General features: G+C 41.6%; 1 protein-coding gene across 7 annotated transcripts in view; it reads left to right on the forward strand.

Moving 5' to 3' along the window:
* Positions 1–16,267, forward strand: part of ATG10 (autophagy related 10) — a 162,465-nt gene that overhangs the window by 136,382 nt on the left and 9,816 nt on the right. For 3 of the 7 annotated variants that reach the window (XR_006281440.1, XR_006281438.1, XR_006281435.1), the window contains exons 6-8: positions 13,543–13,640; positions 13,933–15,432; positions 15,508–15,822. Coding sequence is in view for 1 of the 7 variants with exons in the window: in XM_043514724.1 (XP_043370659.1) it covers positions 13,543–13,640; positions 13,933–14,044 (210 nt within the window). In the remaining 6 variants the exon portion in view is untranslated. Of the gene's footprint in view, positions 1–13,542; positions 13,641–13,932; positions 15,433–15,507; positions 15,823–16,267 lie in introns of those variants that run through there. The other 4 variants (XR_006281439.1, XR_006281437.1, XR_006281436.1 and 1 more) reach the window with 3 other exon arrangements.

A 16,267-nucleotide genomic window follows, 5' to 3' on the forward strand; every position in this document is an offset into this window, starting at 1 on the left:
CTCTGTCAGTCAGTTTCTTCACTTCAGCAGGTGGGTATTGTAGTTGTAAGAATGCATGATAGAGATCTTGTAGGTGTTTGTCTCTGTCTGAGGGGTTGGAGCAAATGCGGTTATATCGTAGAGCTTGGCTGTAGATAATGGATCGTGTGGTATGATCTGGATGAAAGCTAGAGGCATGTAGGTAGGAATAGCGGTCAGTAGGTTTCCGATATAGCATGGTGTTTATGTGACCATCGCTTATTAGCACCGTAGTGTCCAGGAAGTGGATCTCTTGTGTGGACTGGTCCAGGCTGAGGTTGATGGTGGGATGGAAATTGTTGAAATCATGGTGGAATTCCTCAAGGGCTTCTTTTCCATGGGTCCAGATGATGAAGACGTCATCAATGTAGCGCAAGTAGAATAGGGGCATTAGGGGACGAGAGCTGAGGAAGCGTTGTTCTAAGTCAGCCATAAAAATGTTGGCATACTGTGAGGTTATGCGGGTACCCATCGCAGTGCCACTGATTTGAAGATATACATTGTCCCCAAATGTGAAATAGTTATGGGTGAGGACAAAGTCACAAAGTTCAGCCACCAGGTTAGCCGTGACATTATCGGGGATAGTGTTCCTGACGGTTTGTAGTCCATCTTTGTGTGGAATGTTGGTGTAGAGGGCTTCTACATCCATAGTGGCTAGAATGGTGTTTTTAGGAAGATCACCAATGGACTGTAGTTTCCTCAGGAAGTCAGTGGTGTCTCGAAGATAGCTGGGAATGCTGGTAACGTAGGTCCTGAGGAGGGAGTCTACATAGCCAGACAATCCTGCTGTCAGGGTGCCAATGCCTGAGATGATGGGGCGTCCAGGATTTCCAGGTTTATGGACCTTGGGTAGCAGATAGAATACCCCAGGTTGGGATTCTAGGGGTGTGTCTGTGCGGATTTGTTCTTGTACTTTTTCAGGGAGTTTCTTGAGCAAATGCTGTAGTTTCTTTTGGTAACTCTCAGTGAGATCAGAGGGTAATGGCTTGTAGAAAGTGGTGTTGGAGAGCTGCCTAGTAGCCTCTTGTTCATACTCCGACCTATTCATGATGACAACAGCACCTCCTCTGTTAGCCTTTTTGATTATGATGTCAGAGTTGTTTCTGAGGCTGTGGATGGCATTGTGTTCTGCACGGCTGAGTTTATGAGGCAAGTGATGCTTCTTTTCCACAATTTCAGGTCATGCACATCGGTGGAAGCACTCTATGTAGAAGTACAGTCTGTTGTTTTGACCTTCAGGAGGAGTCCACCCAGAATCCTTCTTTTTGTAGTGTTGGTAGGAAGGTCTCTGTGGGTTAATATGTTGGTCAGAGGTGTGTTGGAAATATTCCTTGAGTCGGAGACATCGAAAATAGGATTCTAGGTCACCACAGAACTGTATCATGTTCGTGGGGGTTAACTATTTCACATTTGGGGACAATGTATACCTTCAAATCAGCGGCACTGCGATGGGTACCCGCATGGCCCCACAGTATGCCAACATTTTTATGGCTGACTTAGAACAACGCTTCCTCAGCTCTCGTCCCCTAATGCCCCTATTCTACTTGCGCTACATTGATGACGTCTTCATCATCTGGACCCATGGAAAAGAAGCCCTTGAGGAATTCCACCATGATTTCAACAATTTCCATCCCACCATCAACCTCAGCCTGGACCAGTCCACACAAGAGATCCACTTCCTGGACACTATGGTGCTAATAAGCGATGGTCACATAAACACCATGCTATATCAGAAACCTACTGACCGCTATTCCTACCTACATGCCTCTAGCTTTCATCCAGATCATACCACACGATCCATTATCTACAGCCAAGCTCTACGATATAACCGCATTTGCTCCAACCCCTCAGACAGAGACAAACACCTACAAGATCTCTATCATGCATTCCTACAACTACAATACCCACCTGCTGAAGTGAAGAAACTGACTGACAGAGCCAGAAGAATACCCAGAAGTCACCTACTAAAGGACAGGCCCAACAAAGAAAATAACAGAACGCCACTAGCCATCACCTTCAGCCCCCAACTAAAACCTCTCCAACGCATCATCAAGGATCTACAACCCATCCTGAAGGACGACCCATCACTCTCACAGATGTTGGGAACAAGGCCAGTCCTTGCTTACAGACAGCCCCCCAATCTGAAGCAAATACTCACCAGCAACCACACAACAGAACCACTAACCCAGGAACCTATCCTTGCAACAAAGCCCGTTGCCAACTCTGCCCACATATCTATTCAGGGGACACCATCATAGGGCCTAATCACATCAGCCACACTATCAGAGGCTCGTTCACCTGCGCATCTACCAATGTGATATATGCCATCATGTGCCAGCAATGCCCCTCTGCCATGTACATTGGTCAAACTGGACAGTCTCTACGTAAAAGAATAAATGGACACAAATCAGACGTCAAGAATTATAACATTCAAAAACCAATTGGAGAACACTTCAATCTCTCTGGTCCCTCGATTACAGACCTGAGGGTGGCTATTCTTCAACAAAAAAATTTCAAAAACAGACTCCAATGAGAGACTGCAGAATTGGAATTAATTTGCAAACTGGATACAATTAACTTAGGCTTGAATAGAGACTGGGAATGGATGAGTCATTACACAAAGTAAAACTATTTCCCCATGTTATTTCTCCCCCCACACCCCACCGCCCACTGTTCCTCAGATGTTCTTGTTAACTGCTGGAAATAACCTACCTTGCTTGTCACCATGAAAGGTTTTCCTCCCTCCCCCCTGCTGCTGGTGATGGCTCATCTTAAGTGATCACTCTCCTTACAGTGTGTATGATAAAACCCATTGTTTCATGTTCTCTGTGTGTGTATGTCAATCTCCCCTCTGTATTTTCCACCAAATGCATCCGATGAAGTGAGCTGTAGCTCACGAAAGCTTATGCTCAAATAAATTTGTTTATCTCTAAGGTGCCACAAGTACTCCCTTTCTTTTTGCGAATACAGACTAACAGGGCTGCTACATTGACTTTTTAATTGGTCTTAGTCACATGTATGCAACCCTACTCTCTTCAGTGGAATTGGTGGTGTGTAATTAATTGCTCCTGCAATTGGAATTTAATTTACAATTCTATTGACTCTGAATACAGATGGAGAACATATCTATTGAGTAGCAAGTGGCCACTGTAATAGTTTTTTTTCAAAGTACAATCTGACTTTAAATCAAAACATCTCTGCCTTTTTCTGTACACCTGCACAGGTGTTCAGCAGTGGAAAAAGATTGCTTCCCTCTGTAATTTTCCCATTATTTCTCATCTGATTTCCCCCTCCAAAATCCCACCTTTGCTGAGCATCAGTGCAATATTATTTTGATTATTTAAGAGGATGGAGTGCGGCGTCTCTTCCAAGACAGCAGCAGTTGTGCTTCAGTGGTTATTGAAGAATTACTACTACAGACAGATACATGTAACTCCTCCACTCTATTGTTCGATTTGTCAGAGGGCTTAGGTAGTGGGAGTGATTTTTGAAAACAATGTTCCAGGGCTTACTACATCACTAAATTGGCTGGGGCTTCTCTTTGTAAATAGAAAACAGGACAACTAGAATCTATGGCCTAAGACAGCCTGTTATGAACCACAGCTCATAAGATAGGTAGAGCTTTTTTAGTCTTCGTTGGAGTATGTAGCCTTTACAGCAAACCTCTTCCATCAGTCATTTTGCCCATCTGAAGCATTTTCTTCTTCTTATCACGTCTGCATAGCCAGTACCAAACCTATTACTAAAACATTTTTATGAAATTGCTGCTTTTATAGACATGTTACAATCTCCATCAGTACGCAAAACAGAGTACACTGTACAATTAGTATTATAATGGATCTATAGCTTCTATCAGAATGATAAAAGTTCCTTACGTAATTGCAATTCTATAAAAATGCTGCTTCTGTAACATAGCAATTCCATAGTAAGAGGCAGGTTTCAGAGTAGCAGCTGTGTTAGTCTGTATCCGCAAAAAGAAAAGGAATACTTGTGGCACCTAAGAGACTAACAAATTTAAGCATAAGCTTTCGTGAGCTACAGCCCACTTCATTGGATGCATTCCTTTTCTTTCATAGTAATAGAGTTTCTGTTGTAGCAACTCCATTACTGGGGCAACATTTTCTGCAGAAGTGCAGAGAGAACGAGAGAATCTGGAATATTTTTTATGTGACTGCTGTTGCTGTCCTGTTGCCTTCTCGGAGAATGTGGCTGATCATTATAAACCCACTGTGAATATGCTGACTTCACTTCAGTATTTCAAGCTGCATTGTAATGTTTGAAATCCCATCCCCTAGTTCATTTAAAAAAAAATCACTTCCCTTTTAGGACATGACCAGAACAGCGCCTAAACCGGTGTGTAACTTTAAGCATGCAAATAATCCCAGTTATTTCAAGTTCAACATGCCTAAAATTGCACACTGGCTTATGCAGTGTGCTGGATCAAGGAAACGTCTGATTTTGTTTTTAAATGAGAAGTGTTCCATTTTCCTAACAAGGAAAGAGTTTATCAGCTCTGTAATATTGGTAAGGCTGACCAGTACAGCAGAGAGGGAGAGAGATTGGATCATTCCATAAACTTAAATTATAAAAAAATAAAATAAAGATTCTAGTGACAGTAAACTTAGTAACATAAAATATTTGTGTAAGCATAAGCTTCGGATGTAGGAGTTAAAGATGGGCATTGATTTAATTGGCAAGTACCGTTTAAAACTGATGGCATGATATGACCATAACTCTCTACAGACGTGAAGTGAGGAAGCTGCGTATCTTAATTTAATGCATCAATGTTTCTGTTTCCCCAAATGGAAAAGATTATGTGGAAAAAAAGTTTTATTATTTCTACCTTCTTCTGCTGGACGGAAGACTGACTTGAGTTTGCAGGTAGTGTTGGAAAAATGTTCCAGCACAAACAGTGCCTTCTACAGCACTCAGTAGTAGCGCCCTTTATAAATGGCTTGACATCCCTCCGTGAATGATTTTTATCAAAGCAACATCATGCAAACTGGATGTGGCAGAAGCTGTTTTGGACATGAATCCCTTGCACTGTGATATAAATAGAGAGGCCATAAATGTTATGATGGATGTTCTAAGGAAGTTTAATGTAGCACTGGAGAAAATAGAAGCCATTACTATTGGAGGTGCTCCAGTTATGACAGAGAAAATAAATGGCGCTATTACAGGAGATGTACAGACAACGAAATACCTACTGGCTGCGGGAGCAGGAGCAAGACTAGCTACCTACAGCTAATTAGCCATTGCCTGGAGTGATGTTTATTGTTAATTCCCTACATTATTTTGGGCTGCACAGAGGTAGGGCTAGCCCATTGGGGCCCTAAGCAGGAATATTTTGGGGACTGCCCCCACACACAGACTGAAAAAGTGAACAGGGGGCCCCCTTGAGTTATTTGGGACCCTAAGTAATTGCTTAGTCTGCTTATTTCTAGGGCCAGCTCTGAGGTTGCATCTCAATATGCAGCCAGAGAAAATGACATAACCCAACTGGATGGAAGTTTTGCATTTAATTATACTTGTGCTTTGGAAATACTCAAGTTTTTGTCACTGTTCAGATTGATCCCTGGCATTTCAGTACATAGCAGGCTGTTACACTGCGGATGATAGAAAAGGAGCAAAATTTTATATTTATATTTTAACTCTTTGCAACCTTGTGATGGATGTTACAGTTTAATTAGTAACTGTTGACAGGAGAGTGATAAAAGAGAGCAAATAAAGCCCTAACTGACACCCTTCCCAGAGTGCTACTTTTGCACACATTGATGAAAAATGGTGGTCATTAACTGTAATGTTTGAGCCTCTCAAGTACAGGGTAGGATTTAGGGGCAGGACACCCAAGCGACCACCTGGGGTGCCTGGCTTGTGTGGGGAGGGTGCAAGGTGCTGTTTTTGTTGTTAGTGACAAAAAAGAAAATAGAATGTTTGAAGTAAAATATTTTGGTATTCCATGTGGGGATTCATTTTTCATTAACCTCCATGGAAGAAAGATTTGGACAAATGAAGCACCACAAAAAGACCTGTTTTTTTTTTTGTATGGCCTTAGTAAGCTGCTGCCAAACCGGAAAACTCTTGAACAGTTGCATGCACCTTCACCGGACGCTGACACATTGGGAATGTTCAAATGTCAGTGATAAAGACATTTATGTCCAATTGGACAACATCTGTCATATTTTGCGACATGGGAAGTACTCTCCATTTCAAGTTCTCCAATTCATTCATGATGCAGAGCTGAAGGACACTTTTCCTAATGTGTGGATAGCTTTGAGGATTCTGCTCACACTCCTGGTCATAGTCACGAGTGGTAAACGCAGCTTATTAAAACATATCTTCGATCGACGATGGTTGCCGAGAGATTTATATAGCTTGCTATTTTATCATTTGAAAATGCCATTGACCAGTCTTTGGATCTCTCGTGCATACAAATCATGCATAAAAGTCATGAAATGGGCTACAAATGAAATAAAAAATAAGGTATTAAAAAGTTTAACAAACTTTGGGGGGCCGGCACATGCCAAAGACGCTCCTCGCCTGGGCGCCATTTGATCTAGGGCCGGCCCTACTCAAGTAGCTTATGATTTGCATTTCTTTTTGCTGTAACTAAGAAAAACTAAGTTTAGTTTCAAATACCATACCAAAAAAACCTTCTCCTGTGTCACATCTTTTGCCCATCAGCCTTCTCTGCATGTTCCATGCCAGAAGCTGAGGTAACAGCTGCATAAATGGGTTCGGACCATCCTTAAAAATCTTTTTTGATGTCACCTAATAAAGAGCTCTTTCCAAAAAACGTAAATTAAACAACAGTTTGAGCTGAAAAATTCACAGGAGCTGCTGCTTGCAAAAATTCAATTTCCCATGAAAGTTGGGGAAGACTCAGAGAAGAGATATGCAGATATGATGGATTCCAACTTATGCTACTGAACAGATTGTATTATGAGTCTGTGTGGGGTTATATGGAGGAAAATAATGCAGCAGATTTCAAATAAACTGACTCACTGTCTGGCATTCCATTACTGTCCAGAAGCGTTGTGTGCAACCCATAAATGTAAGATTTCATTCTGTACAACTGCAGATAGTAATTGTGGGAATCGATTTGTTCCTCCTGCACATTACTCTGCAGATTTACCACTACATGAGTTACATTGCAACAAGATTAATTTCTAGCTAAAAATAAGTAGATTCCCCCCTTCCCATTTAAATTAGGTTTGCGCTTGAAAATCCCAATGTGACTCATGTTTTTCTTTTGTCTGATACCCAGCTCTGACCAGTTAAAGCAGTGGTCCTTAACCGTACCAAACTACTGTACCCCTTTCAGGAGGCTAGTTTTTCTTCCGTACTCCAAGTTGCACCTCACTTAAAAACTACTAGTTTACAAAATCAAACATAAAAATACAAGTGTCACAGCACACTATTACTGAAAAAGTGCTTTCTTGTTTTTACCATATAATTATAAAATAAATGGTGACCTTCCCCCCCCCCCCCGGTTGAAAAACACTGATATAGGATATAGGGCAGTATAAACAAGTCATTGTCTGTATGAAATTTTAGTTTGTATTGACTTCACTAGTACTTTTCATGTAGCTTGTTGTAAAACTAGGCAAATATCTAGAAGACCTCTGCGTATCCCCAAGGATACATGTACCCCGGTTGAGAACTACTGAGTTAATGTATAGTATTGCTTCCTTAGGATATAGTTCAGCTGCATATGGCATATCACCATTCTATCACATAGGTGCAGCAGATAATAAATATATGTATGAAATGCACTCTCAGGGGGCTTTTGTTCACCCTTGCTCAGAACATTTTTGTAGTGCTTCTGAAGGATTCTGGATTGACTGTGCTAGAGACTGAAGCCCATTTTTAATCCACAGAATGGGTTATTCCTGGTGGAATTCTGCAATAAAATTAAAAATTCTGCGCACAATATTTTAAAGTTCTGCGAAAGTCTGCATATTTTATTTGTCAAAATAACACAATATAATCACACCAATTTCAATTATTTTTGTTTTTTTTTTTTCAAAATACCTGTCAGCAAGTATGTCTGTAACAATACACCAAAAAAGATTCAGGGAATGTATTTTGACAAATAGATTCCTTACTAGGCATATTAATACAGAACTCAGAGTAATAATTCATTTAAACTACAATACAGAACCGTATTTCCCACACCCCTCAGAAGCAGTGCAAAGGCTTGGAGGAGTCAGGGGTAATGGAGGAGCTGCGGGAGAGGGAAGTAAATTGCTGGGAAGGAGCCTGGGTGTGAACTGGGAGGGCTGTTGGGTGTGGGTGGGAAGAGTATGGAACAGGTTTTTTGGGGGGAAGGCAGGGAGGGATTGTTAGGGAGCTTCCCTTATACAGACCCTGCCTCTCCCATTCAATCAGACACATCTGCCCGTGTCCCCATGTGTCTCTGTGCCCTCACCCAGCCACTCCCCTGTCCCTGTCTCTGTGCCTCCACTCCCATTCAGCCCCTGCCCCAGTCTGTCCTCCCACACTAGCCCTTATGAGTCTTTGTCTGACCCCCACCCCCTACAACCAACAGCCCCTGTCTCCTGGCCTGGCCTGACAAGCACTGCAAAGGCAGCTCTCTCCCATAAAGTGGGGAGCTGCAACTTTGTTCTATTGCCACAGCACCTTCTGGTGGGCAAGAGGTGAAACTGCAGCAACATTTTGGCAGAAGCTTTTTCTTCACAAAGAATTAGAAATCTGCGGGGCTCATTAAATATGCGCACACGCAGTAGCGCAGAATTCCTCCAGGAATAATGGGTGCACCACAGACAGCAGTAGTGCAAGATTCCCATGCGGCCCTGCCAATGTGCTTTAACACTGACCTGGAGGGACCACCTCTAGGGTCAAGAAGTTAATTCATTCTCCATGTCCGATTCAGTCATTGGCTCCTCTGCTATAACTATCAACAAAGGCACTAATTAATGCCAGTTTTTATTATATAAAACCTGGCAGTTAATTTCATAAAGGCCATCATACAGTGATCACTTTCGGCTCCTACCACCTGGGGCAGATTTGAACTGGTGACTTGGCAATAAAAGGCTCTATCTCCCATTATCAATTTCCTATGCCATAAGAATGGCCATACCAGATCAGACTAAAGGTCCATCTAGCCCAGTATCCAGTCTTCTGACAGTGGCCAACGCTAGGTGCCCCAGAGGAATGAACAGAACAGGTAATCAAGTGATCCATCCTGTCACCCATTCCCAGCTTCTGGTGAACAGAGGCTAGTTGACACCATCCCCGTCCATCCTGGCTAATAACCATTGATGGACCTATCCTCCATAAACTTATCTAGTTCTTTTTTGAACCCTGTTATAGTCTTGGCCTTCACAATATCCTCTGGCAAGGCGTTCCACAGGTGCCATTCATTCCTGTGATAATGCTTACATACGTATTGGCAACTGTCCATCACTTCCTTCTCAGAGGTGCAGATTCAGTGATTTAACCTTGAATTTACATTAAGCATGATAACAGCTGGCTACACAAGAATGGGGACATGATTCTTTACAGAACTTGGAATTCAGGATTTAGACAGACTTCCCAGCTTCAACAGGTCACTTCACTTTCTCTCACTGATCCCTCAGCAGCCTTTTCCCTTGCCTCAGCCTGACCTTTCTGGAGGCTTTTGTGGTATGGTGCTTGGTGGACCTTGGCTAATGATGTGTTGTGATTTCCTGTGCTTCTGTGGCTTTCACACGAAAACATGCAGTACATTCAATATGACACATATCCTTGACCTTCAGGTTTTGAACATTTCCATGCAGCACAGCATTCGTGTTATTTGAGGTTTCTTATTTAGGGCTGAGTACCTCCTTGCACAATAGTGAATACATTTAAATTTCTAACATTAGACACAGCTATTTGCTTGATGGGATTCCCTCCTACTCTTGCTGGTAAAGAAGGTTTTTAAAGTAAACAGCTGTAATGTACTCCAATTTCCTGGATTAGAGCTGAACAAATAATTCACAGTGATTAGCTTGTGACAACAACCTTCTAAATATGGACCAAAGCAACACTGTCTTTTTCAGTATGTCTTTCCTCATTCCCAGCAGTGATGGCCTTTGCAGTAATGGAGTGGCAAGCTGTTTGCATGCCAGAAAGAGAATATTAAAAATAATACATGATTAAACCCACCTATGGAGAAATGCAGAGTTATTCAATTAAAAGCTCAATGATCAACTTGAGGGAAGAGCAGCTACAAACTGTTGTAACAACCCACTTGCTTTTATGTTGGCACTCTTGTTTCCCAGCAGCCAGGACAGGAAGAAGTGCTCCATTCCATTCCAGCAGATAGAAGGATGGCAGGTATCAGACACTCACGACGTAGAGCCTGATATGAAAGTTGGAGGGACTAAGGAAGGACAGTAGTAGGCTTGTAAAAATCCCTGCTGCAGTCTTACCAGCCGGGTGGGACAGGAACGTTCCTCCTGCATGGTGCAGATGCACCCAACTCTTTCATATATACATCTGGCTCAGAGGTATCTGGGAAATGTTTCAAGCTCCAGGCATCATTAAGTTACAAAGCAAGGAGGTACTTGAAGAGGAAAGATGTAAAACAATGAATTAATACGATGTTACATAAAACAATAGGTCTGCATTCCTGACTCAGCTTAAGGGTGTTTTGCCCAGCTCAGTGCAGAATCAGGCCAAATATGGACTGCAAGACACTGAGGAGAAAATGTGAATATTCAGCTAGTGAAATTATTTTTGTGCCCTGTACAAGCAAGCAAAATCAAGAACTAAATGAATTAACCTTTGTTAATTTGGGGGGTGAACATATCTCTTTGCACTATTCGTTATATTTAAGGGTGCTGGGACTAATTCCTTATTTGCTATGCAATTTTTTTTTTGGTGCGAGAGGGGTTTAATAGTATGTAAACAGCATTAAATATCTTTTTAATACCTCCAAGGAATACCACTTTCCTGAACTCTGTCTTTTAGAGACATCAGACTGATTCAGACTAGCAGCTGAATGGCAAAGATACTTAATTCACACAGGCACTTGATTCTCAGTGCAGAACGGCATCAGTTCACTATTACTGACAGCAGATGGTAGCAGTCTTGCATGAATTAACTGTTTGCACTGAAGAGGTAAAACAAAGAGGTCTGAAAATATTTTCAGCCTCTGAATGTTACGTTAAAGAAAATGCTGGCTACCCCAATCTGCATGATTTTAGCACTTGAACAAAGTGTCCTGCCACTGTCAGAGGGCCCTCAGTTATTATATGAATATTTAAAATGCTGTAGGGCAAATCCTCATCTCAATAAAGTCAATGGAAGAACATCCTCCGATTTCAGTAAGACCAGGATTTGGCCCTGATATAGGCTGGGGAATGGAGGAAATAAGTTTTTCCATTACACTGCAGGGAGACTAAGTCTATGAGCATTTTGCTGGTGAGTGTAGGCAAAGATCTAGATCTTTAAATAAAATACAGTCAAACCACTGTTGAAATCTGGCCCCAGAGCTGGTGTATCCAGCTGCATGAAGTAGGGGCCTCCCCAAGTAGTGTAAAACCAGTATTGTGGCTTCTGTACTGCCACTTTTCCCTGTTGCCGGTACAGAGTGCATTTAAGGGCCTACAGCCAGGATGCCTCCATCACGCCAATCCCCAGCTACAGTTTCAAGCCCTGCACAGAGACAGGCTTGGACTGGGAGAGTACAAAGATGAACTTTTGCTCGCTTTATATACATGCTCACATCCCCTGTTCTTTGCCCCACTGAGTTGCAGTACGAGGTTCTTGGCCTTAAAGATCTGGCTCAGTAGCATCTAAGCTAAGTGCAGGTATTGTGTAAAAAAAACAGGGTACCTGTTCCTGTTTTGGGTGTTCCTATTTTGATATTTTACTAATCACTTTCAGATTGCTCCTGGCTGTGACGTACTAGATGCTTATGTCCCTTGCTGAGTGCGGAGATGAAGTAGTATTCTGTTTATTGTGGTGCAGTGGTACCTTAGCAGTGTTAAAGCAAATTAATTTCCCCAGTGTGAGAGTCATATGTGCTAATCTGTTGATATAATTAAGATGAGGTCATTGTTAAAGTTTTGCATTAGAGTGCAAGTTTGAGTGAGTGTATTGCTTGTGTGATGACTGTGAAAGCCTTATGAAACACTGGAGTGTTATCAACAGTGTTGTAAGTGATATCAAGGTGGAATGGAACACACAGAACCTTTCCCTTAACTTCTTACTTCATGCTTCATGAGGCGGGATTTGATAGCAGCCTTCAACTACATGAAGAGGAGTTCCAAAGAGGATGGAACAAGGCTGTTCCCAGTGGTGGCAGATGACAGAACAAGAAGCGATGGTCTCAAGTTGCAGTGGGGGAGGTCTAGGTTGGATATTTGGAAAAACTATTTCACTAGCAGGGTGGTGAAGCATTGGAATGATTTACCTAAGAAGGTGGTGGAATCTCCATCCTTAGAAGTTTTTAAGACTTGACAAAGTCCTGGCTGGGATGATTTAGTTGGGGTTGGTCCTGCTTTGAGTAGGGGGTTAGACTAGATGACCTCCTGAGGTCTCTTCCAACCCTAACCTTCTATGATTGCATGCTTTTAATACTTGTGGTGGATGAGGTATGTCCTGCCACATAGTTAACTGTCACTTAACATATTTTTGGTTTGTTAATAGGCTGTGTTCTTTGTGAAGAAAACTGCAGTTCTCTGTTTGTATGGGTTGGAAAATAACCTCTGTTCATGTGGACTAGAGCTCAGGGTGTGGTACCAGTTGGAGGAAGTTAGCCCTGAGACCCCCCACTCCCAGTCTGATCCCCAGATAAAACCATCTTTGCCCTTCAACTTGGCAAGACCCAAGGATCAGGATCAGAGGGCTTGTCTACACATACAGCAGCGCAGTTGCGCTGTTGTAGCACTTTAGTAAAGATGCTACTATGCCAACAGGAAAGAGTCTCCTATCGGGATAATCAATCCACCTTCGTGAGAGGCTCCCGAAGTGCTCCTGTCGATTTAGCACTGTCTACACCGGGCATTAGGTTTGTATTACTAGGTTGCTCAGGGGTGTGGATTTTTCAGACCCCTGAGCAACATAGTTACATCAACATACGTTTGTAGTGTAGAGCTGGCCTAAGATTGTCAAGGAGCTATTCAGTGGAAACTCCCCTGCCGGGATATGCATTACATTGTGTCAGAACACACTTTTAAATGGCAACTTTGCCCACTTGCTTTCAGCTGTTAACTTTCTCGCTGCTGTTACAAGTAACCTGAGCTGCTTCTGAAAATCTTTGCATCATAATTAAAATGATAGCATAATCTACACGGTACACTTATTTCTATTTCAGAATTAGAAACTGTACACTTGAATATTGATTGCTTAAATGCCTTTAGTGTTATTAAAAACAACAGGAGTCAAATTACCTTTTGTGTAACTTCACTGAAGTGAGCTGTTGAATTACGCTATGGAGGAATTGGCCCTTTTTTTTTTTTGTTCAAATAGCATGTTGTATCTTTTCCTAAAACCATTTTGATAATAAAACCAACTGATGGATTCTTTCAGGAGCACCCATTACTTGGTCAACCATTCTTTGTCCTTCATCCCTGCCGGACTAATGAATTCATGGCTCCTGTATTGGCTAATTCACAAAGAGAGAACAGGTGAGGAATACCAGTGCAGTTTGTGAAGCGATAATAAGATGTTTAATGTATGTAAATCAATTGTCTACACTTGCAAGGTCAGAACAGTCAAGAAATTGTCATCCCCAATCTGTGTGTAGTAAAACTTTGTGTTTTCACTTAAATCCTGTAAGTTAAAATAGACTCAAAGTGTGTAAAGTGCATTAATAACTTCATTTTAAAGAAAGTTGTCTGGTATAAGGGGACTTTCAGGCACAAATCTGAACGTCAGTAATTATTTTTGTAATACATGCATGTTTTCTTTGTTTTTTAGGACTATAAACTACATTACATCATGGCTGAGTATTGTAGGCCCAGTTGTGGGTCTAAATCTACCTCTGAGTTATGCAAAACTAGTGTCTGAACAGAATACAAAAGCAGATTAAATCAAAAGGTAAGAGGGGAATGGCATTTTTTTAGTCTCATATAAAATCAGATTCTAGTTTGTAAGCATTTCAGCTTTTACTTCTGAGCCTTCAACTCAGTGCCTAGGATTTTCCATCTGACAATTTACACATAGTCACTCCCTGTGTCATTGCCATTTTGCTTTGCACAGGAGAGCTGAGCTGAGGTCCCTGTGGCACTCTGCCAACACCCTTCTTAATAGCTAGGAAGGATCCCCATTGAAAGTCACAGTGTTGACGCTCTGTGTACTGGGACTGCTGCCTCAGCAATATCAGAGCTTCTTGGCTTAACTCCTCCAGTGCGCATTTAATAGTGTGATCTAATGTACTTGCCCTGCAGTGATTTTTATTTTGCCACCTCCACTGCTTCTAATTTCTTGTTCAATGTCTCCACTTCAGGGTCCCAAGTTGAAGCACAGGTATTTGTGAATTGTAAAGCTATTGCAGCCTTGTCTGCGACAGACCTGACACAAACTACCCAGTTCCCTGACAGTCAGCAGAACTCAGTAAGGCTTGCCATTCGGGGCTCTTCCCCCCTGGCAGCAACATGCTTGTTGACAGCGGAACACCTAAGAGCTGGCTGCAGTTAGTGACACTTCACGTTCCACCCGGACACAAGCTCCATTCCATGTGACAGCGCTGATTCTTTAGGATTCACTTACTCATTTCCTACCTCAGATTCTCCCTCCTTTTTTCTTTGGGTTTGGTCTTTATTGAGACTGTATCAGAACACCTATAAAAGGCTGAGTTTTCTGGCATGGGATTGAAACAGTGGATTTAATTCTACTCTGAAAGGTATCAGACAGCACCACCGTGTATCTCAAGAAGTATGCTATCAGTCTGCAGACGTCCACAGTGATGCAGTTATATATGTGAACATGGGCTTGATTCCATTTTAGGGTTAGTATGTAACCTGGAGAGGATAGGGACACTTAAATTGCCAAAAATCTGATAGTCAGATACCTCAGGGTGAATTGGAGAATGTATTGTATACGTATTACTTAATTGAACGAATGGGTCAGAATTGTAGATTAATAGTACTAATAGTCTATTGATTAAAATTATACAAATCTACAATTCAGGGTACCTCAGTACAATCATGTGAGAGTGCCACTTCTTCCTTCTTCTAAAGAGTTTTGTCTCCAAGGGAAGGTACTGTTGTAGTAAATTAGCATTTCTGGTTGAGCTAGTCATTATTCAGGAGTAAAGGCCTGATCCTGCAATCCTTACTTAAGCTAAACTCTCACTCATATCAACGGAGTTTTGAGTAAGTAGAGATTGCATAAAAAGGCCCCAAGATCAGCAAAAAAAACAGGCTAGAAATAACTTTAGTGTGACAGTCAGTTTTGATTCCTTCTGAATCATGCTTTGTTCTGAAAAAAGAAAAGGAGTACTTGTGGCACCTTAGAGACTAACAAATTTATTTGAGCATAAGCTTTCGTGAGCTTCTGAGTGTTCTGTATTTATTTTGTACAGTTGCTCAGTAGATAAGAATTACAGATTTTGCCTTTACATGTTCAGTGAAGATGACACTTACATGGGGAGTCAAATATGTTGGATCAAAACTGCAGATGTAAAATTTATGGGATTTAAAAAACTGTGGTCTCAGAAGTTTTATCATCATGTTTTTAATTTAGTTCCATCATGTGTGTGATGTAAAACATAATACAATCCTTAAAATGCTATTGACAAAGTAAAATTCTTTTGCTAGGCCATTTGGAATTTATAGTAAATGATAATAAACCACATTATTTATCCTATACTGGATTTTAATGATCTATGATACCTTTGTTCCCTCCATAATGACAGGTTTCAGAGTAGCAGCCATGTTAGTCTGTATTTGCAAAAAGAAAAGGAGTACTTGTGGCACCTTAGAGACGAACCAATTTATTTGCGCATAAGCTTTTGTGAGCTACAGCTCACTTCATCGGTTGCATTTGGTGGAAAATACAGTGGGGAGATTTATAGACACACACAGAGAACATGAAACAATGGGTTTTATCATACACACTGTAAGGAGAGTGATCACTTAAGATGAGCCATCACCAGTAGTAGGGGGGGAAAAGGAGGAAAACCTCCTTTATAATAGAGACTGGGAATGGATGAGTCATTACACAAAGTAAAACTATTTCCCCATGTTATTTCTCCCCACCCCACCCCACCCCCCACTGTTCCTCAGATGTTCTTGTTAACTGCTGGAAATAG

This window comes from Dermochelys coriacea, chromosome 5 (assembly GCF_009764565.3).
Source record: "Dermochelys coriacea isolate rDerCor1 chromosome 5, rDerCor1.pri.v4, whole genome shotgun sequence".
In the NCBI taxonomy this organism is placed as follows: domain Eukaryota; kingdom Metazoa; phylum Chordata; order Testudines; family Dermochelyidae; genus Dermochelys; species Dermochelys coriacea.